The sequence below is a fragment of the Xiphophorus maculatus genome, chromosome 9 (genome assembly GCF_002775205.1).
Source record: "Xiphophorus maculatus strain JP 163 A chromosome 9, X_maculatus-5.0-male, whole genome shotgun sequence".
In the NCBI taxonomy this organism is placed as follows: Eukaryota; Metazoa; Chordata; class Actinopteri; order Cyprinodontiformes; family Poeciliidae; genus Xiphophorus; species Xiphophorus maculatus.
This window is the reverse complement of record NC_036451.1, coordinates 20,625,044-20,652,730: the sequence shown is the minus strand read 5'-3', so window position 1 is coordinate 20,652,730 and position 27,687 is coordinate 20,625,044. Positions and strand designations below refer to the sequence as shown.

General features: G+C 39.2%; 2 protein-coding genes across 4 annotated transcripts in view; both read right to left on the bottom strand.

The window, feature by feature from the left end:
- The window catches only part of pip5k1c (phosphatidylinositol-4-phosphate 5-kinase type 1 gamma), a 55,767-nt gene extending 33,530 nt beyond the window's left edge, over positions 1–22,237 (bottom strand). Inside the window, exons 1-5 of one of the 2 annotated variants that reach the window (XM_005795695.3) lie at positions 21,776–22,237; positions 2,932–2,963; positions 1,569–1,655; positions 1,325–1,455; positions 454–571 (exon numbers count right to left, since the gene is read on the bottom strand). In XM_005795695.3, the coding sequence (XP_005795752.2) occupies positions 454–571; positions 1,325–1,455; positions 1,569–1,655; positions 2,932–2,963; positions 21,776–21,908 (501 nt within the window). In that variant the 5' untranslated portion in view covers positions 21,909–22,237. The remainder of the gene's footprint in view (positions 1–453; positions 572–1,324; positions 1,456–1,568; positions 1,656–2,931; positions 2,964–21,775) is intronic. The other variant, XM_023339255.1, reaches the window with a different exon arrangement.
- A 1,652-nt stretch (positions 22,238–23,889) lies between these two features.
- Positions 23,890–27,571, bottom strand: gpx4 (glutathione peroxidase 4). 2 transcript variants are annotated; one of them, XM_014471480.2, is made up of 7 exons: positions 27,405–27,571; positions 25,828–25,922; positions 25,597–25,741; positions 24,871–25,022; positions 24,659–24,683; positions 24,447–24,506; positions 23,890–24,253 (listed from the first exon to the last, which is right to left on the bottom strand). In XM_014471480.2, the coding sequence occupies exons 1-7, from the start codon at positions 27,495–27,497 to the stop codon at positions 24,221–24,223; spliced, it is 603 nt and encodes a 200-aa protein (XP_014326966.1). In that variant the 5' UTR covers positions 27,498–27,571; the 3' UTR covers positions 23,890–24,220. The 2 variants fall into 2 exon arrangements, with proteins under 2 accessions (XP_014326966.1, XP_014326969.1); XM_014471483.2 differs by lacking the exon at positions 27,405–27,571 and adding an exon at positions 26,087–26,308.
- Between the last annotated feature and the right edge of the window lie 116 nt (positions 27,572–27,687).

The window sequence follows — 27,687 nt, the reverse complement described above, 5'->3', positions numbered from 1 at the left end:
ACAGCTGTCTGCCAAAAGCTGATAAAATGCTGAACTGCTGTTAAGATCACACTCCCCATATAATTATACTAATTTTGTATTCCGTATTTTTATTACTGAACAATTTGTTCACACCAACCTGTTGAAGATTTTAAATAGACGCTGTCTTGTTCTGCTGTTTGTTCGTAGCTATGCAGTTAAATTACACATGTGCAGGCAAAAACAAAAAAAACAAGCAAACACATAACTAAACAGTGGTTAATAGTCTTTTTCCATCAGAGTATAAAAAGAACGTTGATTCACCACCCTGTTAAGAGTCGAAAAAGCACAATGTGTTCCTCTTGGGTCTGCAGCCATAATGATTCTGAACTCCATCTTAATAAACCTTTCTCCGTGACTGAGAATGATTAAGTGCATACGTACAAAAACAAAATCTACTACAACAACACCGGAAGTAAAAACAGCGGGTCTTACCAGGTAGTCGTCCGGCCTGATGCCGAACAGTTCTCTGAAGTAGCGGAAGGCCACAGGAGCGTACGTCTTAAAGCGGAAGTCTGGGAAATGATGGGCTGGAGTGAGGTTGCTCCCTTCACTGGAGAGCAAAACAAAACCAGTAAAAAAATTATTAAAACGCATTTTAAATAACAGATTTAAATAAGCAACTACAAAAGTGACATCAAGCTAAGGTCTAGTTTGAGTTCTGTGTTCACTTGTAGCTAGATCTCGTTTTTTATTGATAATCTGTTTTCTGTCACACACATCCTGTCTTCCCAGAAATCCCTGTTCCAGAGTTGCTTTGATAGTTTTAGTCTTTGATTTCTGGTGGCTCTTGTGTTTGGTCAGGCTCTGTTTAGTTTTCTTTTATCTTAGCGTTTCATTGTCTTTGCTTGTGGTTTATCATGTTCTTTATCCTTTCTCGGTTGCCCTTTGAGCCAAGCTTCACAGCCGTTTCATGTTCAGTTAACTAGTCTCACCTGTTCTTTGTTTAAGCCATTACCTTCCCAGCATATAAACCTCTACATCTCGTCAGCTCTTCCTATTGTGATCCAGGATTAGTTGCCAGGTCCTTCACCTGTTCTCACGTCTCACTCCTAGACTCTTCCTGTCCCTTCCAGTTTGTTTCCTGTTTGTTTTTGTTTTCCATTTCACTTCATTTTCATAAAAACACAAAGTGACTGATACTGCCAACCTCCTGCCTGAGTTAGGGTCCAACTCAGTCACACCAAATTGTACAGAGTTCTTCTATTGCATTCTGAATTTATGAACATTTGACTGACATCTAGGTTACAAAGTTTCGCATAAAATATTTAGAAGTGCATCATTTTGCATTGTGTAAAGTACTGACCTGGGGAAAAAGATGCTTTCCACCACGTAGAAATCTTGCATCAACACATCTCTCTCCGGCTTGGAGCTCAAGTTGCCGACTGTGTAACCGATTCCCAACTGGATGGCACCTTTCAACGCTGATGATGTGGTCTGCAGTTGGTGACGGCCGAAGAAAAGACATAAATAATTAACTTGAAAACAAATCAAAATGCATCGAGGGGTTTTCCAGAGTAGTAGAGTAATCTCTTAGCATTTCACATCACCTTCTTGTACGTAGTTTCTCCTGATGCATCCACCCCTCTGTGGCCGATCTTCTTTCCTTGGCCAGGCTGGCCTGAAGATGAGGGCATCTGAGAAAATGGACAGAGGCAAATAGTTCTTATATTGATATTTGTACCAGTTCAAATGTCAATAAAGGTGATCGCTATAATTTTTACAAGGTATGGGAGTGTAGAGGCTCAGGCAGAAACTATGATGAGAACCAAACTAACCATAACTTAGAACATGGCTTGGAGAAAAACAAGGCTTTCATTAAATACAGTTACTAGTACAATATTAAACACTTTACATCTGGCATTTTCATTTCACAAGTTAAAATTTGAACTAACTGAAGTCAAATGTTTTTACAAGTCAGATTTTCCAAGTCTTGAGTCTTTCAAGCGTGATTCTAAGTCAAAACTAGTGATTTTAGAGCATGAGCTCAATTCATGTCTCATGTCTTTAAAATGTCTTTAGGTTCCAGTCAAATCTGAAGTTTTTGAAGAACAAGTCCAAATCAAGCCTCAAGTCTGTAGAGGCTTGAGGCAAGTGGACTCACTTGACTTGGAGCGTGAGTCCAAGTCAAGTCTTGAATCTTTAAAGGACAAGCCCAAGTGAAGTCTAGAGTTTTTAAGCACAAGTCAAGTCTCTAGTTTTTAAATTAAAGGTAATCCTTCTGACTTTAAGGTGTAGGTGTAAAGTATTGACCTGAATCTTTATAGCACAAGTAAGTCAGTTAGTTTACAGTGTGAGTCCAAATAAAGTGTTGAAGTTTTGGAGTGCAACTTAAAGTCAAGTCAAGTCTTCTATTGTTGGGGTGAAAGTCCAATCAAAGTATTTGGATTGTAAGTCTAAGTCAAAACTAAACCTTTTTTTTGGGTGATATTTAACTCCAACCCGAGTCAAAATCTCAGACTCAATTCCCATTTGTGGTTTAAGTATCATGAAAGACATTTTACCACTTTAGTCAATCAGACCCAAACTGTGCGTTGCATATTTATATAATTTAGAAGCTGAACTGGATGTCTTAAATGTTATCCAGGTAATAATATGTCTGGCACTATTGCACGAAATCCCAATTGAACTCGAGGATTTAGTTGGCATTTAAGGAGAATTAAATTCTCAGCAGAGTAAAGTAAGACAAATTGCGATGTCCTTTTATCGCTTTGCCTAAACGAACTGCGCATTGTAGGTAATGCCAGAGAAAGGGGGCTTTATTCAAAGGAACACAAATTTGATATTGAAAATACTTAACATGTCTGATTTTAGTCAACGCAGATCACTATGGTAAAAAATAAATCATATTTATGATACAAATGGATCTATAAAGGTTGATTGGATATGTCACAGTAAAAGATTTTAGCTCACCTCTGTGATGAAGGCTTTCCTGGCAGCTGCATCTGCAGGACAGAAAAGAGAGAGGGATACAGTAGCTGCGTTAGCTCCTGTGTGATAAGGTGGTCAATCACCGTGCCCTGTAAGTGCTCTCTGTGACAAAGTTGGATCCCTAGGGGTGCAAGAAGCCACCTGACATTATGTAATAACAGTGTCAAAGACAAAGCGAGGCCTCCCGGAGCAACTACAGCAAACAGAGACATCGGCTGCAAGGACGCACAGTCCTTCCTTAAACCTTGTGCATTTTGTGTGACTTCATGATGTTTGTTTCTGCTCTGTTGAAACCAAACCACACCACACATCATACTGAGTCATTTAAAATAATCTCCAACTTTCTGACACTTCATAATTACTGTGTGAACTACCCATTTGCCTGGAAAAAGCATAGACACCTTTTTTTCAAGTTGGTTTGCAGATATAAATGATATAATGCGTGTTGCAGTCATGCGGTCTTAACATCTGCTGTGTTATGATCATCCTTACTTTAATAACAGGATGTAAGCTGTAGGGAAAGGCAATCAGAGGACTGTTTTCACCAGGAAGCCCTGAAATAGCTCTGTAATTATGGACACATAACACTCAGCATAATAACGGAGCAAAGGGTGAGGAAGATAGGAAAGAGAAAACGCAAAACGAGCAAATGGAAGAGTGGAAAGAAAGCAGGAGAGGGGACGAGAGAGGGCTTCGACAACGACAGAATTAATCAGCCTGTTCTGTTTTCATTTTAAAAACTTAGTGGGTGACATTTATAAAGGGACTGAAGCAACCGCAGGCTGATGGCTAAGAGGAGCAATCTGGTGATAGGACAACTTAAAGCATACTTTTCCAGCAACGTGACACTCTGGACGATGCTGAAGCAGCCCAGCGCTTTCCAACAGTTCCAAAGTTAAAATACTATTTACAGAATTTGCCAATATTTTTTTCTTCACTGGTTCAGCAGTAAATAACTTCTATTTCAAATGACATTTTTTTAACTGCTCTTCCGGAATCAAAACACTTCTTCAAAAATGATATCTGATTGAGGCCCGTAACATCTAACGCACCAAAAAAATAAACCTACGAGGTCGAACATCCTCACGGCTCGATTCTGTTTCTGAATGAACTGATGACCGGCCTCCTCCTTCTGTCTGCGGGCCACTCGTGGACCTCCATGTGACAAAGCCAAGGCATTGCCACTGTGCCACTGCTCAGCTCTGCCTCTCGCTTTTCCACATATTTGCGCAGAGGAGAGCAAACCGAAGCGTGCCCATGAAGCTCCAAACCAACTAGCACTACAGGAATAACTGTAAAGGAAAGATCCAGAGAAGGAGAAAAATGTCAATGAAGGAATGCTTACAACGCAGATAATTAAAGACACGCCTCTGCTACTTTTTACCACAGATTTGTGCCTGTGTGTACATGCATGTGACTGAATTGTGCGATGTAGTTTCATGTTCTAACAGTTTTTCCAAGTTTCTTTTTATTAACTAAAAATGTCCACATTTCTGCTCCTTTTAAGAAATCTAATAATATGTCTGTTCTAACAGATTAAAACATTTTTGAGTCTTTTTATCTTAAAAAGATCTTCCGGATTCATAGAAGTGTTTAAGTTGTGAATCAAGCAATCAGACTCAGAGATATGTGGAAATATATTTTACAACAATAAACCATCCATTAAACATTGCATGCATTGTTGGATGTAATAGTTGTATAACATTTGGAAGCGTGTCCAACACGTCCGTTCATTTCCTCCGCTGCCATTGCTAAACTACAAGCGGTCAACAATTCTAAAACGGTGTAGAAAATAAATGTCTATAGTTGACAACTTTTCCTTCTGTTTGTTGATTGGCCTAGTAGAAATTCTAGTGGGGGAATTCAAGTGAAGGGGAGAAAGCCCAGACAGTGCTGTGAGGGGAAATGAGAATTGAGAAGAAGTCAATTCATCAAGGCAATGACCAGGCTACTATCTTGAAAATATTACAGAACTTTGAAAAACTATCTGCACTTTTACATATTTCTTCTGTTTTTACTTTTATTTCAAATTTATGTTTTAAATAATCAAGCAAATTTTGGTGACTTAAGGCCACTACGCCACTTCTTTCTTCTGTTTTCAAGCGGTGAACCTGCTGGTCTGCTTCATATTATGGTCCAACTGTATAAACTACAAGTTAGGTTTGAGATGAGAAACTTCTTCCCAGATGGACTCCAGCAGGATTTTCTGTTTGAGAGTAAAATTCATGATTTTACCAATTATACCAAGTCATTCAAGTCCTAAACAAGTTTATCATACATCTATCCATCACCATGGTTGACTGTGAATATGATGCTGTCTTCTTGGAATATGGTGTTAGTTTTTAATTGCAAGTATAATTTGTCTCTTATGTATTGGGAATTATCAAGACATTTTTCTAACAAAAAATGTCTGTATTGCTTGTGGTCAACAAAGGATTTGTAAGACTATAGACGTTTAGCCTATCGTCCTACTTATTGTTGACTCATGAACATTACTTTATTGAGGCAAGTGATGCCTGCAGTACTGTAGATGCACAATTAGACTAACTTTGGGAGGCTGGACGCTTCTTAAATGGTTCACCACCTTTCTATGTTTTCTTGATTTGTGGATAATGGGTATGTCACTATGGTTCACTTGAGTCCCAAAGTCTTTGAAACTGCCTTGTAATTATTTCCAGACTTAGATGCCAGTCACTTTACTTGTTATTGGATTTCTTTCCAGTGAGAGCTATGTTGTGTTGTATTTGAGATATTTTAGTCTACTTCGTGTTGTCAGACAGGTTCTGTTTAGGTGATTTGATTTGATTTTTACATGTCCAGCAGTTTTTTAGATCTGTGTAGTGAAAATGAAGGTGAAACTGTTGAACAGTTAATTCATGACTTAACCAGGGGAGGAATTACTTTTTCACCCATGGCCAAGTTGGGTTGGATAGCTGAAAACTGTTTTCTAGAGTCATCAATCAAGTTATATTTGTCTGAACTGGCAAATAATTTGATCGTGTGAAACATTTCAGCATGACAAAATCTGCAACTTAATCTTGACATATTGTTAGCATAATACCACAACTGCCTAAGTCCTATTCCTTAAAATAGGACGTAGGCAATTATGCTGTTAGGCTAACAATATGTTTTTAAGTATACGGTAATTTCAATTTAAACTATTAAATTGATGTTAGTACAGTACGAGCCACTTTATTAGAGCAACGCCAAATCAAACGTCGGTGCAATAAAAAAGAACTCTGATATTGTGGAGCTATTAGAGGAAGTAATAACTGCTGCACAAAGAGACATTTACCAAATACATTACAGAAAGTCAGAGAAAAGCTGAGAACCAATATGTTTTATGAGCAGGATTAAAAATATTTTATTATCATTTCCTCATTTCCTTTTAACAGGTTTCCTTGAGATTCAATTACAGGAGTCCTTTGAAGGAGCACATGAGAGGAAATGAATCCTCCTACACCGTTATGCGGCGGCAAGCTCTAAAGTTCTTCAGGGAAGGGAACAGCAAACAGGACCTTTCAAATGAATAGCTGCTTGCACAGTGTGTTGCCTAGCTGACCTGCTATGCCTTGGTTTACAACTCATTCTCGCAGCCCTTGAGGGAGGAGTCCATTATTAGCTGGTAATGGCAACGCATGGCAAAGTGAGACCCAGGACGCACAACTGCACCATTCTCACATACAAACCCTGCTAGGGACACATGAAACTAATCATGTGTCGAGCCTGATCACAGCAGAAGAATGGAAAAATTTGCCAATACACACATTACCTTCCATAAAAATGCCTGACGAACCACAGAGCTGCTATATTTGCTTCTGCTCATCCGTTTTACTTCTCATGCAAGCACTACATAACCCAAAAGCACTAAAACCATCCGAGCAAACACTTCATAAATCAAGAACACCTTTCAAACTCTAGAAAAGGGAAAATCACTTAAAGCAGTTAAAATGTGTCTGTGTAGTGCTTTAGTACCTGCTAGCTGCATACAGACGACAGGCACACACATGTAGAATGAATTCCTGTCTGAACTTGCTTTGCGATGTGCAGGCCTCCATACTGGCTGCTCATGGATAACTGGGATCCAGCAAAGGAAAGCATGTTTTCTTGTTCCTTACATCTGCTCCCTAATCCCCAAAAATCAATGTAATCCGACATACAAATATCTGAAAATCTTACATCATTCCCAATGTGCTGACATCGAGCTGTCAAGATAACCTGCAGTACTGTCTGTGTCCTTGACAATTTACTCCTGCCTCACGCACGTTTTTCCACTCAAGCGCACCATTCCTCCCTCTTGTTACCATGGCGCCCTGAATTGAGGTCAACCAGCATTTTTATAACTAACGCACGTGTGCCCAGATTCAACAGACAGATGCCGTCTCCATGTCCTCACATGATGCTGAATAGGGCATTAGCTCGGCCACGTAGCAATATTTGGTACAGCTTACCCATACACGTGGATCCAGAGAGTGACTGTTGGCTCACAGTTCAAAATAAAGCCAGAAGTGAGAAAAGAGATGGATGAAAGACAGACAGATTAGATAAATAGAGAGCGCATTAGTGCAGTAAGAACCAGTAGTCACCAGTGGATTGAAATAAGAAATTGCCAAAACATAATTTGTCCACATATCCACATCTAAATGCAAAGTCTTTCTGTATAATTTGCCTGTTAACCTATGGAAAAACGCAGTTTTTATATTTTTGCTTGCATATGACACAGTATGCTAAATCATGAAGTATAGACCTCTTTATCATTGTTAGGATTTTTCTGAAAAAGATGCTGTTTCGAGAAAATATATATGGCATGTGGATTTATGTTGCAGGAAATAACTTTTTTTTTTTGGTTGCATGTGATAACAACATGTCAGTAAAATCCTACCAGGTGATGTTTCAAAAAATATTTTTAATTTGCCTCAGTTTAAGTTAAAAAATCTGGAGTTTCTTACCGTTTTCTTTTCTTGGAAAAACATTAAGATGGTTTAAAAAAACATTGTTCACTTAAACAGCACATTGCTTTTTTTTTGAGTATGTGTAAAATGTATTTGTCACCAGCTTTAACTGATATAGCCAGTTTATGAGAATAAACTTTGTTAAAGAGGTAAAACTCTGGGAGTATTTGTATCAAATATGATCAAATATGTTCAAGTTACCCCCAAAGTTTCCAGACTGAAATATTTTGATAATTCTTGAGCTTAACTTTTCAGTTTTCAACTGCTTTGTAATTCTTGCTTGAAATTGGTCATCTAGTCTCTTTAAAAAAAAATAAAATCCCTCATTTTTTTTAGTTTGTGGCAAACAAATCATTGCGGTACTAAGATGTATTAGGGCCATTGTAGATAGAAAAAAAAGAGTCAATTTCTGCCAAAATATTTAGAAATTTTAAGATTAATTTTCTAGAAAAAACATGGAAATTTTTTAGAGTTTCACTAGTTGAACATTTTTTACTTTTGGAACTCAGAGATTGTCATGTTTGTTTCTAGAAAATTTCCGAGCTTATTGTCAAAACATTTACCGTATTAGGGAGACAAATTGCTATCAAATTTGGTACTAAATGGAAAATTATTAGGTTTTCAATGACTGAAATGATCACTAAATAAATATGATGTTTATTTATTACAATTTTATGGAGTTTATGCATAGTACAAACAGGTCAATATTTATTTTCTTCAGCACTGTAAAATTTATCCTTCCTGTTTATTGATTAAATATGTAAGTATCCTTGGCTTTGTTCATGTTTCTACTACAGCTTTGTAAACCGCAGATCCAATCGATACTGGCACTCTGAATATGAACCGAGCTGTTTATGTATGCGTTATCTCAGCAGACGCTAAGCAATGGCACTCCAGCTAATGATTGAGATTTCATTTTCTGACCATAACAAAGCAACAATTCATTATTGTGTAAACATATGCCCGACATATCTAAAACTCAGAAATAATCGTGTTTTCTTAAGACAACAGAGGAGAAAAATTAATCAAGTGAGCAGAAGGAAAATAAAACAAGCAGCTCTTAACTGTGTTGCTGCTGCTTTAGCACGATCAACGTCAGGTTTCCGGAGGGCCTCGTTTGTTCTCTCATGTCCAGGATGCTAAAGAGATTCAGACAGACACAGCAACCTTCAGGAGCTCCCTTTGTCAGATGATGTTAAGTTATCTTTCACCTCGACTGAGGTCACTCTGCTCACAGCGGTTCTGTTCAGATAAGCAGAAGGCAAACTGATCCTGAATCAGTGTCACCAGGCTGCTCCACTCTTGATCCCTGGATCTCAGCTGCCAGCAGGGTGAGTGCTTTTCCATGACCACACCAGTTCAGGTTCTCATCATCGCTGTCTGGCCTCTGCCCAGAACGAGGAACAGGAAATGTCCAAAAGAACCACACTAAGGCTATAAGTCTTAGGTTTCAACCATTTGATATGTTCATGTTTGTGTTTTAGTTGGTTTACACACAATGGTGCCTGAAATCTGAATGACTCACAATGAAAGCAAAAACATTAGGGAAACACCTATTTTTACATATTTGTAAGTTGAGGTCTTTACAAAAATAAAGATGTCATGTTATTATAAGACACCATATAAGTCTGGTTTAAAGAGTTTCCTTTTAAGTAATTTGTCATCCAAAACTACGGTTTTTCTTAATTGTTGGCTAGGACCACACATTAAAAAGTTGGTAAGGTCCTAATGACAAGCTTTACAACCATACTGCATTTACAACACAGCAGCAGAACAATGTCCTTACTGCTTACAGTTGTTGCTTCTGTAAGAAACTTGATGAGAAACATGACCTAAACCTCTACTTTAGGCTTATTTTTTTTAAACCCACATAATAACAGGTTTGGGGTTGTGTTACCAACCCCAAACATCAACCAATCAGACAGCCTTTTCTTGTGTGTCCAAACATTTTGCAACATGGCCCACAATTGGCAAACCAATATTAAAATGAAAGCAAGAAAACTAAATACTAAATTAAAAAATATATATTTTCTGTTGTACCTAACATTTTTTAGAGAAGATATATTTTTTTCTTTAGCAAGTTAAAAAAAATACAATTACAATCAAGTTAGTTTGTGAAAGGAAATGAGAGACATTTTTCAAAATAAAACCATGAGCATCAATTTTATCAGTTATTTTCTTGCATTTAAATGTAAATCCAAAAAATTGCATGTTGAAAAGTAGCTACAACTTCTTAATAACCAATTGAAAACATCTTTATATGCACTACAGCAACCAGATCCTTTGTGATGACTTGGACTGAGTTGGTATTAAAAATCCCTTCATGAGTATTCCCAATGTTTGCCTGATTTATTGAACAAACTAGTTCAAGCAGACGGTGAGAACACCCCGGTCCATTACTAGCAGTGCATATTCTTCATTTTATATAACACAGTAAAAGGATAAGAGAAAGCAGACTGTTGGAAAGAAATCCTTTAACCATGCCAACCCATCCATTAGAGTGAATAGCGAGGCAGAAGAAGAGGCAGAATTAATAATAATGGTAATAATAAAAATTCCTGGCTGTAAGTGGCTTATAAACTGATTCCTTAGAGAGACTCGGATTGGAGCTATGGTGACTAATGCAAAGCAAACACAGTAGGTTGAGGAAAACAGAAATATAAGAGACTCTGAAAGCCCTGTTACAAGTGTCCCAGGTCAGTTCAGGCTTTCTTCCCTTCATGGTGATGTTAGGGTTAATGGTCAGTGAATCAGCTTGTCTGTTGCTGTGGTCAAGACGGAAAAGTCCCAATACATATTTGAGGAATAGCAATAAAATTTGGGACACAAATTCCTGCTTCTCATGGGAAAATGATGCATGGACCCATAAATACAAGAAACTGGAAGCAAGTGCAGGGCAGTGCACTCTTTTCATCCAGTACTGGGACAACTGCGACCCAAAGTCAGTCCTCAACACATTACCAACACTAAAATTTACACTTCTCTGCTGCTGACGAATCGAACATAAGTTTTATGAAAAATAAATAAAACACTACAGCTGCTACTGTTCTGTACTGCTCTTCTTCACCAACTAATTTCACATACAAATTGAGTGGAAAGTGGCTAAAATGACTACCTTGGTTGTTACTGACAGCAGCTAATGACTCTAGACGAAATTTCGCCGATGTTGTGAAGGAACCCTCATGATTACGTATTAATTTCACACCGTGGAACAAACTAATGGACCAGGTGGGAATCGAAGTGTAATTTTTTTTCCCCTCGGAGAGGCTTGAAAGCTCACTGGACTTTGAAATGGAAATTTAAGTTGAAGGAGACCAGAGAGAGATGTATATTAAAGAGAAACCTGGCAGTTCAGACAAGGCTGATTATAGTGCCTTGCGAGTTTACATGTCCCTGACTTTTTCATATGGTGTCTTGTCAGATCCACGATTCGTATTGTATAATATTCAGATTGTATCCAGCTGACCAACACAAATCAGTGCTTAATAGTAAAGTCGAGGGAAAATGACCCATTGTTTCCAGGAGCTTTGCAAATAGCTAAGTAGTGAATAGCTCCAATCTAAAAAGTCATGAAAAAATACTTGAGGCCCCTTCTAAAAACGCAAAAACTACCTGATTTAATCGTTCAAACACCCATCAAGTAGCATTACGCCGAGGTCTTTCAGCTTCCCTATCTGCCTTATCTGTGAAATATTTTAGATATGCTCACAAAAAAAATCCACAATTGGGGGAATAATAGAGTTACAATTGGCAGAGAAATTTGAGACAAGCTGCTTTGGCAAATACTCAACCACAAATAGGCGGGTGGTTCACTGTAATGCGTCAGTGCGCCACAGTTTTCAGGAGTTTTTAAGGATTCTCAATATGATTTACGCAAGCTGGACCATTCTAACACATGAATATTAGTGGGGAACCAGATGACAGTGATGCTTCGAAGCTTTGGTTCATCAAAATGAAGCAAAATGTGAAATGTGGAAGGATTATGGAAAACTGACTTTTTTAAAGTCTTATATCACATTGTAATGTTATTCACTCATCAAAAACACACCTAGACTGTTACTTTGATTTATTCACAAATGTTTGAGAAACCTTGATCCTTGAATATTTACACAAAGCTCCACCTTCATAAAAAGCAGAGCTCCACTCGACTAGCAGCAGCAGCAATAGTTTGTATGAACTAATCATACAAACTACAACACTTTGTTTCCCCCACATGCATAATAGCAAAAGGTAAACAGGACTTTTTCCAGGTTTCGTTTTACCAGTCTTAGTTAGTATACGGCCTTTTAGCTGCTTTTCTGATCAATGTTAATAAATCTCTAGTTTAAACAGACATGTCTTTGTAGAGCTGCACATGTCCTGTGTTGTATGGAGGAGTAAAGTAAATGGGTCTGAAAACAGCCTTCACTTTACAAATGTTCTGGTATTAAAACATTTTCCAATAAATGTATTTTATTTCCTCCATTTTATGCACTACGTTGTGTCGGTTGGTGGAAAAAAAATGTGTGGTTGTAATTTGCCAACATGTAAAAAAGTGTTCAAGCTTTACAGATGTGTAGCTTTGTGTTTGTGAGAATGTGCTGCCCTCCCATGAGTAGGTCAGTTTGTAAAAATACAACTAATGAAAATAGGTACTCAGACTGATCTATTTTCAAAACACCCACTATAATAATTCGAACGCATCTGGACTACTGACTCACAGATATCCCTTTAATGCATCTCGATAAACAGCCTGGTATTCTGAGCAAAACTAAAAACAGTCAGCAGCAAAACGACTCACACACACGTAAGGGCACACATAATTATGTAATTTCACTATGTTGTCCATTACTGAGGTTGTGGGTCAGAATCGAGCTTGATCCTCGCTGATCCTTAAAATATAGCTGTCAGCCAAGAGAAAGAGGCCCTTATTTGGACATATGAGAGGAGAGAGAGACTGATAATAGAAATAAAGAGAGGGTTGGTCAGCCTCAGCCCTTTGTTAATGATGAGAGCAGCACCTTGTCCAGCCGTGGTGACTCAGTAAGGTAATCTGCTCTAACTACAGAAGGAACAAAGCTGCACAACAATACGGGTTCGTGTTGGCGCCATGCGTCCCACGCAGGCAGAACCAGATCTGCTAATCGCAACCTGCTGTAACGATTAATCAGATTAATTGTGACTGAAATAATTGTTGGCCAATAGTCGATTAATCGCTAACCAACTCAACTGCTGAAAGAACAACATGCTAAGATAAGTAATTAAACTAAAACATTTTCATTTAAGATAAAAAAAAAACAACTTGTCTGTAAATATGCTTTATCCAGAACTCTTCAAGTGGCAGTTTTATCTTCACCTGGTACAATTTCTGTAAAAAAAAATCTCCTTTTAAGCATCTTTTGCTACACAATCGTTCATCGGTCAACACAGATCAGCCTTACTCTGTATTGACGTTCAGTCGAGCCTGAGCCTTTCACATGTTGATGTCAGAAGTGAGTTTTTATTAGCTGCAGATGCGTCCTTTGCTACAAATGATCAAGCATTCACAAACAAATCGTGTGAATGCATTTCAGGCAATAAATTGATCATTTATTCTTATTTAGAAGGCAACTTCATTGTTTGTTTAATTGCATCTTTTAATGAATATCTAATATTGTATGAAAGCTGTTAAATTAAGCTGTTAAATGAAAAATCTGCAGAATGACAATTAATCGATTCATGTGATTAATTGATTAATAAAATAATTGTTAGTTACAGCACAACACTGTTGATCAAATTATTAACAGCTTCACACGTTGGTCACAAGCTCCTGGATCTTTCTCTGCTCTCGTCCCAATATCGATTTAATTCTTTCTTGCTTCATGTTCTAATCTATGATTGCTGACATGATGAGAACAGAGTGAAGATGATCTACAGTCTTGGGTATTTTCAGGTATTTGGTAGTTAGATCTGCACATCTTATCAATCTGTAATGTTCACTGCAACATTAGTCTGCCCATATTTGAAGTTACTAATGCGATATTTTGTAAGTTACTGTGCTTTTAAGGGTCACGAGGGTCACACTCTGCATGCCGGTGGTATATTTGGGTTGCTGGACAGACTCTCCCTGCTCTTGATATAAATTTTATTGACAAGATGCGAAAGCCAACGGAGAGAAGTGTGGATACGGTGATGAAAAAGAGGAGGAGAGCGAGAGAGAACTGTGCCGTGATGATATGGCAATAGCATGTTTCCCTGTTATTGTGCAGCGCTACATTGGCTGCCGAGCAAGACGCACTCCATGAATTTACCACTCCCCCACTTGAAAGAAAGCTGGCTCTATCTGCCTCCGTGCAGAGTGCGGCTGCAGTAAGTGTGGCTTAAGAGGGAAAATCCTTCCTGCATCTGCTGGAGGTCAAGATGAATGCTCAGAGATAAGCCAAGAGCAGCAGCCCCAGACTTTTGCAAAAATACAAAATAACTGAGCCATTAACTTGGTTTATTGCTGCTTATTTAGCTGTAACTCTGCCCACAAACAGAAACTGACTGGAGAAAAGCAATAATCATATATACTGAGGTAATTCAGCAGCAGGGAAAAGTACAATAAAGCGGCACAACAACCTTATACCCGTAGAAGTGGGGGTTAGCTGAAAATGTGTGATAGGAACATTTATATAAATCTTTGAAAGTGTTCCTAGGGTTGCTAATTCCTGGCCTTTCTGCAGCTACAACCAAATAGCTAGCTACTTTTGTTCATATTTCTAGGAAGAGATAGTCAGGTTTGTTAAAAGACGAACAGATTAAACTTTATAAAGCTTCAAACAGCAAGAAATGAACATATTAGCAAACTGTACAGCAGATTTCTGACACAAAATTGTTTTTTGTTGTTTTTTGGCCAGAGAGATTACAACTGATATTACACAGGTTGGATACTTTGGTGAAAAAAATGCAGGATGCATTCACATCAGATACAGATTATTCTGTTTTTTTATTTGTTTTGGGTTTTTTTTTAACTCTGACCTTTGAAATTGTGTATTTGGTCAGGTTTGATTTTCTGCCTGAAGACCACAACGCAATAACTCAACTTTGCTTTAGGGTGCATTCACACCAGTCCTGTTTAGTCCTGCTTCAATTGAACTCTTGGTTGCTTGCCTGGAAAGTCTGATTCGTTTTGTGAGGCGCAAACTCTAGTTTGTCTGAACACCTCGGTCTCGGAATGCACATGTGAATGCCAAACGGACCGGAGACCAAGGAAACGAATCATATTCCCACTAACAGCGTGAACAACTAGAATAATTTGTGCCGCTTTTTTCTCTCAATCCACAGCACCGTCGAACGAAATACGAGAAGACTAAACTTGCCAACTAGGCCCACACTGTTTAATGAATGAACATCTTCTGTCACTGCTCAGATCATATTAAATATACATGAACCCCCCACAGCATCTTTGTCTCTATGAGCCCTCAACACTGCCAGCAGAGCTACAGTCCAAACAGGCAGACTTATTTGAAGATTCCCGTGAACATCTGAAGGTTCGGTTTAGCCGACCGGTGATGCATTTTAGTATGTTGCTGAGAAGTCAAAGATAATCCTTGTAAGAGCAAGAGTTAAAAACTTCAAAGCAATTTTAATAAAACCAGAAACCTTTTCAAATGTGCGAAGCTGAACCTTAATGAGATTGGATAGAAATGCAGATCAAAAGGCAGAGTAGATCTATTTTAGAGCAAGAAAAACAAAAAATATTGAAAGTAGAAAGCCTAGATAAATTGCAATTGACCTTTCGTTGTTTGTGCTCGCTTTTCATCTTTGAAACTTTTCTTGCATACTTATCTTTGCAACTTTGCGATGGAAATGACTCCAACCGCCAAGAGTTACAACCCCAAAGACAAATGAAAAGGAAAAGTTGTACAAACAATGTACGCTCTTCAGAGATAAAGACTTGTACTCTCTCATAGCTCAAACCTATCTTTACTCGGCACCAAGTGGCTGAGACATGAGGTATAAAGTACAGTTCAATGTCTAACTAAGGGCTGAAAAACACGAGCATGACCAAGTGAGGTTGTGAGCAGGCAACACGTACATAATTACTTTGAATTTTCTGTGGGCTGTTCAGATAAAACAACGGTCTTTGTGCTGCTGAGTGAACGCTCTCGTGCTCCAGGTGCTTCTTATGAAATAATGATAGCCTGCACAGTGGGCAAGTAACTATTCTAATTGAAAACAGCAGGCCTTCACTGTCTTTCCCCTCGAGGGAAGTCGTGACAGTGCAGCCATCTATGAGTGAAACTGAGCCGGAGCCGGGGGGTTTCAAAGCTGCAAAGTCCCCTTAACAGACATTAATACAGCTAGTTTTATTCACTTCTTCTTCTTTCTGATTTTTAATCCTCTTTTCGCATCGGATCAATGTGCATCATAAGCTGAAAAGGGTCAAGTGTGGCTCCTACTGGCTCGCCTCTCTTTGGTTCCTGTCTGCAGCACACATCCCCCACTTACAGGGAAAAACAGAGCGCACAAAATGTAAAGGAACCGCGTCATCGTGTACGTCAAATATTCTGACGTCACATGCCCTGGCATATGGCCAAAACTCCTAGTGCATGCTCCTTGGAATGAGCCACTTGGATGCAAATTGATCCTGGTGAGTGTAGTCTCGGAGACGACAAGGAGCGCGCACCAAGACCTTGCCGACGGAGGAAAGGGAAGGGGGGAGAGCAGATGGATGTTGAATTCCACAGGAGGCATCTTTGTGCATCTGTCAGCAGTTCTGACAGACCAAGGCTAAGGAGGCAAACAGAAAAAAAAAAAACATACAAGGGAGGTCGGGAGACTGACGGTGAGAAGTAAGAGGCAGAGTTTAGGGAATCGCTCACCGAGGAGGAGGTGGACAAGATGCAGGGAGTAAAAGAGAGGAGAGTTTATAAGGCTGAAGGTGAGAGGAGGTGAACCTGTCATTGGGGTTGGTGAGATCAGAGGTGTTCATGCTGTCACGCTGGCAGAACACAAAAGGGACAAATTACAACCACCTGAGGAGGAGAAGCCTTAGAGGAGGTCTAAATACTCCGGCAGCTTTTTAAACAGCCAGCTGCGACTCTTACTCACTGCTGCATTCACACGTTCAGAGCAAAGTTATAATTACACATTAGAAGGACCTGATGTTAACCAAATGCTCATGTTGAGCGCCGTCATGTGCGAACAGTAACGGCTTTGATAATCCAGTAAAACGCAAGAAGAACCTTGGCTATGAAAACTCCCGTTCCTTTCTACCGAACCGATTTCAAAGCCCAGCGTGTTTCATGACAGACAGAGGTTGGGAGCTCAAAGGAATAAAACAGAGTAATGTTTCCGTACTCGCTCTTTCTCCACCTGAATGAGCTGCAGACGTACCTACAACAGACGTGTTGTGGAAAATGTAGTTTTCTCTTAAATGCCTTTTAAAATCTCTGTGCTTCTTTTGACTTAATCACGTCACAGAAAATAGCCAACTGTGAGTCTTTCTCACTTGCATCCATATTGTGGATTGTTGTCCTCACTTGATCACTTGATAGCGACTATATGTGACGCATTTACTGCTTGAATTTTGTGGATTCTGATTGGTGGGGGACGAGCCAGTCGTTCAAATGGCGTAGAAATTTTCACATCTCTTTTCGACAAAACATCAAACTATTTCATTTTGTTAAAATATTGAAAAAAAACATGAATTTTTAGCTTACTGTGGCACAGTTAGAAAGGTTTTAGTTAAAAAATATATTTTTTTTTACATGAGTCCTTTTGAGTTGATGTTTTTGGCACATGTGACATAAAGTTTAGACTCAACTAATGTTCAGCCAAAGTTCAGCCAAGCCAAAGGCTGTCCTATAGACAAAATATCTATCACTGCCAAAAATGATCTTCATAAAGTATTGAACGATCTATTCATTAAATAACTCAGAGTGGTAAACGATGTTCACGACACTAATGTTTATTTTATTTGTTTTGGGTCAAATGAAGTCTGGCAACCATCCACTAGTGAATGGCTTAGTAGTCTATCACAGCGCCAACAGCACAAACAAGCACACACAAACGCTCTCATGTTTAAGGACACCACTTAACACAACATGTAGGTTTTTGTACTTTATAATGAAGCAGGAGAACCTGAAAAAACAACAACCTACAGGGTAGTATTCACAAATTCTACCCACAAAGGTAGATTTGGACCAACGACCCCTTCCTTACATGGCCCTATCTCAATAGCTACATATTAACAATAAAATCATACTTCAATACATAAGAAGATAACAAAATGCTTGGGTATCAATTCCTCCGCTCACTAATAAGACAGACAAGAACAGCAATGGAGAAGTTAAGATGCTACCTGGGGCTAAAGGATGTTTTTATCCAACTACAGCTCCAGAAATGAGAGACGAAACCTCTTGACGTTGACACCTAAAAAGAAAAAATCTAACGCAGTCATCCACAATGTTTTCTAAAATATTTAATTTCCAATCTTTGGAATATTAAAATATTTAAACTTTGTGAGTCACCGAGATCTTACTAGAGTCAGGATGATGTGTGGAGTTAATTCAAAGTCCAGAAAGTCTCGGTATACAGTATTTCCACAGAATCACCTCTGAGAACTGAAATAACAGCAAGAATTTTTTGGTCTACATTTGTCAATACTGACTTCCACTAATGAGAGTAATCAGGCCCTTAGCATATAAAATTAGCCCGGCCATTGCCTTCCTACACAATTCCACTCAATTCTCTTCTCCCTTCTGGGCTCCGTCTGAGATTTCTCCAACTGAGCTCCTTTTCTCTGGCTGAACTTCAACCGGGCCAATCAGCAAAGACGAGGAGGAGTTGTGAATGATAGATTATTCACTGTTTTAGAATTGCAGCCTGACTGTAGTTCGGCAATGACAACAGAAGAAGTGAACGAATTTAGTCTGTGTTGGCCACGCGTCCAAATATTGAAAAATTAAAGTCAAAGCAAGAAGAACATTTAAGATATTTTATTAGATATCATTCGGGTTGGCATTTATCTCTTCACAGTGAGATAAGGTTGTTTACAGTGCATGTAATCCTGTCTAGGCTTCATAGCGAAGCTTCCTTCGCGGTCGAGCTAGCTAGCGCACTACATACGTCATGGCCTAATGTTAGCAATTAGGGAAAATCAGATCCAATTTTTTCAAACTTCAACAGAGTCCACACCTCTAGCAAGTAATCGTTTCTCAATAGCCGAAGGTTCAGATCCTCTGTACGAAGCAAACCGTAAAATATGGGGCTTGTTTTTACCAGGCAAACATCAAAGATGGCACTGACAGCTAAACACACCCACAGAATGATTCTACCATCACCATGCCTGACAGCTGGGACAGTGTTTTCTTAGGCTTCAAAAACCCTAACCCTATACCTCACTTTGACTCTTGTGAACATACTTTGAGAATCTGGCCCCAATAGCGCAATCCTGAGCACAAAACCTTCTACCAGAACCTATTTGGATGATTATCGGCTTCAAACTTCACCTTTGCTTTTGGGTCTGAATTTTGTAACAGGGTTTTCTTGCGTGCAGATTGTGACAATGGTATTTCAACGACTTCCAGTTTGTGGCTGGCTTGATTGTTGGTGGTTTCTGGATATTTTTGAACATTATGGCAAATTTTCTTCATCCAGAGGGTGACAGTTTATTTCAGATACTTCAGATAGACCTCAGACATCCAAGATAGCTTCCGGGTGAATAAACAATGCCAAGACGAAACTTCGGGAATACTTCCCACCTCAGCCTCACGGAAAATGTAAGGACTTCGCCTTGTGCAACTCAGGAAACAAACCATTTCAAATTAACTCCTCCAACTCTGTTGCTAAGAGCGGTCAAACATCAACAGCAACAAACTGATTCGTCTTCCTTTCGAATTAGAAGTTACAAGAAACCGAGGATTCTTATCTTCACAGCTATTAAGAACAAAACTTCAGGTCTCCGTTTACTAGTAAGGCAGCAGTCCCAATAACAGCTTCAGTTAAAATCTGGTCTTCTCTCAGAGCAAAACAAATGCAACGTTTGCTTTTGTTCATTGAATTGAGCACAAACAGACCTCATCCTACCTGACTCCTCATGATTTTATCTGACTCCTAACAAACATGCATAATATGTAAACGAAGTCAGAAACCTACAGCAGAAGCATTTCTTCCCCAAATCTCATCACCAAGCACAGGCAGTTCTCATTATGAGGGTGCTGTGGAGGTCCCCTGCAGGGGGTAGCTGATTTTATTTTCACTGCAGTTGCCGCTTAGTTGTCGCTGAGCAGTGCCTAAGAATACGCCTTGACTGTGCAACTTGGAATGAGCAGCCCAACAACAAGATCCATAGTGACAAAAAAAAAAATTTCTTTATCAGTAGATATGAAGGTTATACAGTAAGCTGATAAACCTGTAGCAGCTGAGTTTTTCTGTAAGCATAAACCCCAAAATGAAACAAACATTTTAATATTGTGAGCGTCAAAGAGGAGGATTACAGAAGTTGAAGAACGATATGCAGGAATTATGGTGGATAGTAAAGTCACAGCTTACATTTAATTAATGATTACATTTGTTTTTCTTCTTCAAGGAGCTGCCTTTGCTACCGTGAGCAGCCGTTTGTTGTTTTTTCTTGAGTGTTTCTAGCTGCCGGTCGTGAGCAAACCCCTTCTAAAATACATTTTTTTACAGTATACCTGTAAAGTGTACATTAGCTGAAGTAAGCATAAAATCTTAACCCCCAATAAACCCATTATATTTTATAATGTACAAACTGCTGGGGAGGGAGGGTTCTTTCACCAAAATCTTGGGTTTATGTTGTTGTGACATTACACAACAACACAGCTCACTTTCTTTTTTGTTGGGGTATAATAAACATGAAAATTATCCATTTTCAGGGAGGGTGGCGCAATTGTCCACAACTGTTGCCTCACTGAAAGACGATCCAGGACTATCGGTGTGAGGTTTGCATGATCTCCTTGTGTATACATTGGTTCTTTATGGGTACTCTGGCCTCCTTCCACAATGCAAAACACATAATTTGTCACCTTTCACTTCATACTCAGACGTCAGGAAAACAGCAACACCTCCTCAAGTCGGAATTCCAGCTGGGAAGGTTAGATTGTTTCCCAACTCGCACCTGTGACGCTCTAACTTATGAGACCAATTGAACACAGCTTGTCCTTAAGTGTGAGATTGTGTCTGTGTTGCCCTGTTCAGACTGCATCTTGCCTCAGTATAGGCACCATCCACCAGCAATCCTGCAAGATGTACAGAAAAAGGTGGATAAAATGTATTAATTTTACTTCATCAGTCTTTTGGGTTGAAAACCTAACCCCATGGCTCAAATTCAAACCCAAACCTGTTGTGTTAAATCAAAGCAGGGCACATTTCACCCTGAAGCGAATCTGTAAAAATAACACAAATTTGGTTTGTTTTGAATGCAATGGTTTTTACAGTTCATGTTTTTAAAAAACAAAAAAAATCTTCTTTATATTTCTAATTAACAAGAAGCACCAGAACGAAACATGCTGTCCCTGTTAGAGAGGTGGTCTAATATCCTAGCAACGCCTCTGTCTATTTTTTTTTATTTCCCCCAGAGCACTAGTACATTTATCAGCTCATACACATATAATAACGCCCATTTGCTTGTCTAATCTTGTCCGTGGTTTGTTGTGTTTCTAGCCGCTCAGGACACGCAGACAACACGCTGCCCAGAGCCAAGAACTGCATGTTCATAACTTCACCTGCTCTCCTCACCCATTACCAAGCTACTAGCTTAGCTTTCCAGTTCCTGAGGCTAGCAGAGATGAGTCGGGACTTTCTGCTCACAGCAGCAGAAAGAGAAAATCTAACAAATAATAATAAGGAGGAAAATAAGCGAACATTAAAGAGGAATGGAGGTTAATGAATACGTGATAAAAAAATACCCATGTCTGCGGCGTCCATCCCGTAACTGACTCCCACAACCGTCTCCCCATCATCGGATGCCGTGGCCCCGGATAGAGGGCTCCCTTCCCCGGCCTCCGACAGTCCGACCGCTCCCTCGGCTGCTGCTTCCATTCAGCCTCCCGGAGGAAAAAGAAAACAAGCGCGTCCTCCGAAAGACAGACCTCTTCTCAGCGGCGGTGAAATCCCCGGCGGAAGGCGGAACGACGCGTTGATGGATGTGTCACGGTAATAACCGGGAGTGATGTGAGACGGTTCTCAGCGACGGTCCCCTCATCAGTGCGGTGTTCCCTCACGAAGCAGCGCAGAGCCCGCTCGTCTTGGCTGCACTTGCTGCTGCCTACTGAGCAGCTCCCGCTGCTGGTGCCTGGTTGGTGCTGGTAAAGGAAGCTCTGGCTCCATCTGCAGGCATGTGGGGGAACTGCAGCCAGGACCTCTGACGACTTGGACATTTTCAGTGTGAGTCTTTTGTTGTGAATCCTGGAGTCAGCAGTGGCATCTTTAACTTTATTCATTCTTGAATACTTTTATAAAAAGACCGTCAGAAAACTGCACTATGGATTAAAGTAAAGTGATTCTAATAACTCAAGTAAACATATGAAGGGTTTTTTTTCCAACTACTTCATCAAAACCCATCCTTAAATTTTCTGTAAGTAAATTGATAATAAATTATTACTACTACTACTATTTTTTAAAAGAACTATGCACAGCTCAAACATACACACACAGACTCATGCAATTCTTACCTGCACAGTTTTTAGCAGTTTTTCCAGATTAAGATTTGGGAAATCTCAAAGAGCTGCAGCTCCTCACATTATCAATATCAATTATCAATAACAGTAGAGTACAATTGGGATGGCACAGTCTTTCACAGATGATATTCTCATTGGTCAAATTGTGGAATTAAATAGATTATAAAAATGTTGCTATCACCCTCCAAACCAAGGGTGACAGCAACAAAAACACACACCTTACACTGCATTCTACATGTACGTTTTCTACATGTTGCAAATCACCAGATTCAAAATGGGACATGTATGGCTTCTAGATACAGAAGTTATGCCCACAAAGATTTCTGTTTCATATCCTTGTATCCTTCCAAGGCTCTAAAAATCTATGAACTGTTTTCTAAAATATAGTCAAGCAGTTTTAAACTCTTCCCTCTCCTCATTCAACTGGCACCCCTTTAACCATTTATTCACAGAAAGCCAGAACCCAGCTGTAAGTAAACTAAGAAACATACGGGGCCTGATCTGGAGCACAAACATTTATTTATGAGCTTTTTAAAAGCAATTATTAATTTACTTTTGACCTAGAATTGTTTTCATTTGACCTGTTCAGAGAGGAAATACTGTCCAACACGTCCTAAACTGGTAGATTATTGTTCAGAAGTTTTAGGCAGGAATGGGACACAAAGCTGGTCTGATTCATTTCATTAATTCAATTCCAAAGATAAATAGGTGAGACTGTTCTTACAGAAGCTGCAAACTCAATGCCAACTTCAGTCTATAAAGAGACAATATGCCAGCACTATTTAGCTAAATTGTAGCTTAAGGAAAATATTAGAAAAGTTAGCATCTTTTCCAAACTATAATCATAAGATAGACACAAAAAAACCTTAAGAAACTGGAAAAATGTAAATATTTCCTTATCAGTGAAGCGGTTCGGTTATGTGTTCATTTGTTTCACATATGTTTGAATTTTTATTTTTTACTACAGAGACAGTCGGCCAACATTTTCTTGCTGTTATTTATTTATTTTTATTTCTTGTAAGGGTTCAGTTTTTAGTTCTTGCGGCAGCGCCCCCGCCAGAAGTTGGCGTCCTGAGCAACTGCCAATATTGCCTATTCCAAGAGCCATCTATGGCCATCATTCAGTGATAGTTATTTAATAAATAATGTCAACTAAACACAGTTGGCATGTTTTATCTGCAGAATTTGTAATCAATTAAGCCCTATAAAAATGTTAGTATGCTGGTGATAGCATCCGCTGTAAATATGGCCCCCAATAAAATTCTGCTTTGGGCCCCTTTTAATCTCTGGCCGGTTGTGACAAAAGCAACACTATTGAGAAATTTCACAGACCAGACAAAAACTACAATTTGGATCTGAGCAAATTTATTAAGAAAAAAAAAAGACATCACTTTGTGTAGATTAAGAGAATTATTGATGTGCACAGTAAACTCTGTCTCCTTCTCTCCAGAGAACCAGATTCATATCAGTTTTGAGATCCTTCCAGTAGGTTGGCACGCCGTTTTCATCAGGTCTGTCCTGTCCGCAATGCGGGTTTTGGAACAGACCGTCACTGGTCTGGGACGGACCTCAACCATATGAATCGGTTCTTGGAGAGGCAAAGACACAAAAGGAAGCATTGGAGATGTAATATGATAAGCATGGCATCAGTAGTCCAGGAATGATTGGGGTGCATTAAAGGTATTTGGGTAGATCCTTCTCCACCACCTGGAAACAAAGAAAGAGTAAAATGTCATCTGGAAATGTTCCAGTTCCTATGAATTATGACAGAAATTAAGTTAGTTTGTTCATTGTTTCCCACTTAACACGAGTTGATTTAAAGGGAAGTTTGATCAAGGTTCCTGAAAGTCTGACACAGCTCAGATCAATTCAGTAACAGAGGGAAGGATTTTGTACGTACGCTTGGATCGTCCAGGGGTCCGTATCTTTTCACCACCTGCCCCTCCCTGTTGATCAGAAACTAGGTACAGAAAAAAAACAAAAAACACAAAGTAACTTAGCATGAGCTTTAAAAAAACACACCGAACAATTAAGTAGTAGAGTAGTTTTCTTACTAATTTAGAAAAAAAGAGAAGACAAGGTCAAACAATCTAAACTATTAGTTGGGATTACCTTAGTGAAGTTCCACTTGATGCTACTGCAGGATTGAAAAAACAGGCATGTCAGAAAAATTATTTTTCATTTGATTGACCTTCATTTGAGTTTAAATAAATCCCTGGCACTAGAGTTGATTTTATGAAACATGGTCATCTGCAGCTGCGATTAACTGGTATACAACTTTTACAGACTAGCGTCTTACTGAAGTATTTTTTTTATCAACGTACTTTCCGAAGGTCCCCTTCCCGTTGGGCTGCTCCTTCATCCACTTCCACAGTGGGTGAGCGTTCTCACCGTTCACTTCGATCTTACTGAACATGTCAAACTGAGCATCGTAACCCTGGGCGAACTGCTTGATCTGAGTCTCGTTACCCGGCTCCTGCAGGTGAAAACCAGAAGGCAAACGGATAGTTAGTTTTTAAAAATATAAATAGAAACTGGTGCTTCCAAGTCATGTTTCCAGTCACTGCTGATTTTGTGTCAGATTTCTTAAAAAGAACACATAAAAAAAGTTATTAATTCCCAAACTATAAACTACAATGATGCTAATGAAGACTGTGTGCAAGTTGCTGACCGGTACTGTCTGCCACAGAACAGTCCTGAGTCACACAAATATTATAATGACCTCTTTCTTGGCCTGAACCTACACCGACTTGACGGTATCTTCTCTATTTATGTTCTTATATTACACCAAGCTTCATAAAGCTGGCAGCTTCTGGATAATTCTGCTGACTAACAGGCAGAGATCCAAAACAAACACATTCATACAAACCTTATCTACTAAATGCCAGCACTGGCAGCACTGAAAACATTTATATCTGGAGCTACGTCTGTGGTCGTGTAGATTGTAAAATCTGTCATCAAAATCTATTCGTTTTAGCATGAAAAACTTTTCTTTGGTCACAGTACAGCTGTGCATCAATACAATACAATTTAAGTGAATTTAAACGTACCTGGTTCCCAAACTGGTTGGATGGGAAGGCAAGGATGCGTAAACCTCTCTCAGCGTACTTGGCGTGCATCTTAGCAAACTGAGAGTAGTTAACAGGAGTTTTACCTCATTTAGAGGCAACGTTGGTGATGATTACAACATTTCCTCTGAAGACACACACACACGAAAAACACATTAAAGAAAGATACTGTGGCTGTCACATTAGAAGAGAAATGAACACAAGCAGACTTACCTGTACTTCTCGAGGGACACCAAATTCCCATCAATGTCTGTTGCGTTAAATTCATAAATGGACGTCGCTCTCTGCCAATCCTCGGTTGGGGAAGACTGTTGGAAAAAAGGAGGTTAAAATTATATTAAAAAAACACGTCAGCATTTCTACTTCGAACTATGTATGAAAGGGGATACAAATACTGAAAAAAATAGCAAAGTTATGAATAAAAAATGAGAGTAAGATCCACCATTTAAGCCCTGATTTGATTCCGTCTTACCAGCGCCTGCAGCAGGACAGAGAGCAGCACTGTGCACCCTATCAGGCGCATGACTGCCTCTTACTTTGTTCCACTGAAGACAGAGAGAACAATCAGCTCCCAACGCCTCGCGATCTGTGACTAAAGCTTACAGCCTCAGACTGACAGACAGAGCACACACCAGGTTGTTCACAATCTACCAGGGAGCGGGCGCAGATTTACAGAAATGACAAGCTGTGACTCCTTGGTTCTAAACAAATAAATCCAGATCAGAAGGGCACGTGTCCTGCAGTCCATAGTTCAAAGTCTTTTGATAATCTTGGGCAAAACTGAGCTGCGTGCGGCCCCCGGGGGCAAAGAGCGGTGCTCAGAGCAAACACACTCAGACTGTTTGTGTAATGTGATTTAATTAAAAAAATCAAACTGGAAACCAGTCAAGTTTGGGGAACACACGTAGGTTGAAGAAGTTCATCTGAGTGCCAGAGCTTAAAAGCAACCAAATCGTAATCCTAGACAACAAAAGAGTGTGTGTTTCAAGACGTTTTAAAGCAGCGTTATACAAGCTGATGTGGGAAATCTGCAGCGTGAGTGCCAAGAAAAACATGATTCAATAAAAAGCAAAGTTATCTCGATTTGGAGACATGTTCAAAAGATTTAGAAGGATTTTTCTTACATCATGTTTAAGCAAGTTTGTGTAATATTCACCCTTTTCATAACAGTAATTTACTAATACAGAAAAATGCACACAACTGGAAATGCTATACTTTTCAAAGACTTTATATTTTAAAATTTTAATATAATTATACTATATTTTTAAAAGACTTTGAAAAACCTGTTTTCATTCCAATTCCAACTTATTCCATCAAATATAACTGCGACAAAACATTTAAAATTTATGGTTGGAATGTGAAAACAAAGGGTATGAATATTTTTACGCTGTGATTCAGTTATGCAACATGACCAAAGGGCACATGCAGCTGTGTTTATAAATGATGAGGTTATCAGCAGGTGACATGACCCAGAGGGCAAGAGGGACATTGACTTGAGTGTCATGAAGTACAATCCTGTCACAGTACTTTGAATATTTGCCCACAACAAAGTACACAGTCTGTGCAAACTGTTTATAGGGAGGAGCAGTGTAGGTTATAAACTGTGCAGGGGTAAAAGCAACCAGAGAGCCCTGGAATGCTAATCAAAGGCTCGCAGCATGATGACAGTAAGAAAAGCAAGCTAACAGAAATATGGTGTTACAGCTGCGGAGGTTAGCTTTCTCATTGTCAAGCAAGTTTGAGAATCTCGCGTCACACGAAACACATCACGCATCAGGGTTTTACATTACCGTCGTGGATAAAACGAAGTACAGTATCAGCGCCAGCAGCGACCCACTGCTCGCCAGAGTCCCTACTGCAAAAATAACATATAACGGCCTCATTTTGGACAGCTTTGTAAAAATACGGGGTCCATCTCCACACCAGCTGACCGTGACTCCGCCCTGCTGAGCGACATGTTGTGAAAGAGCTGCAGAGGGCGGAGCAAACTGTGAATTATTATTATTATTATTATTATTATTATTATTATTATTATTATTATTATTATTATTATTATTATTATTGTTATTATTA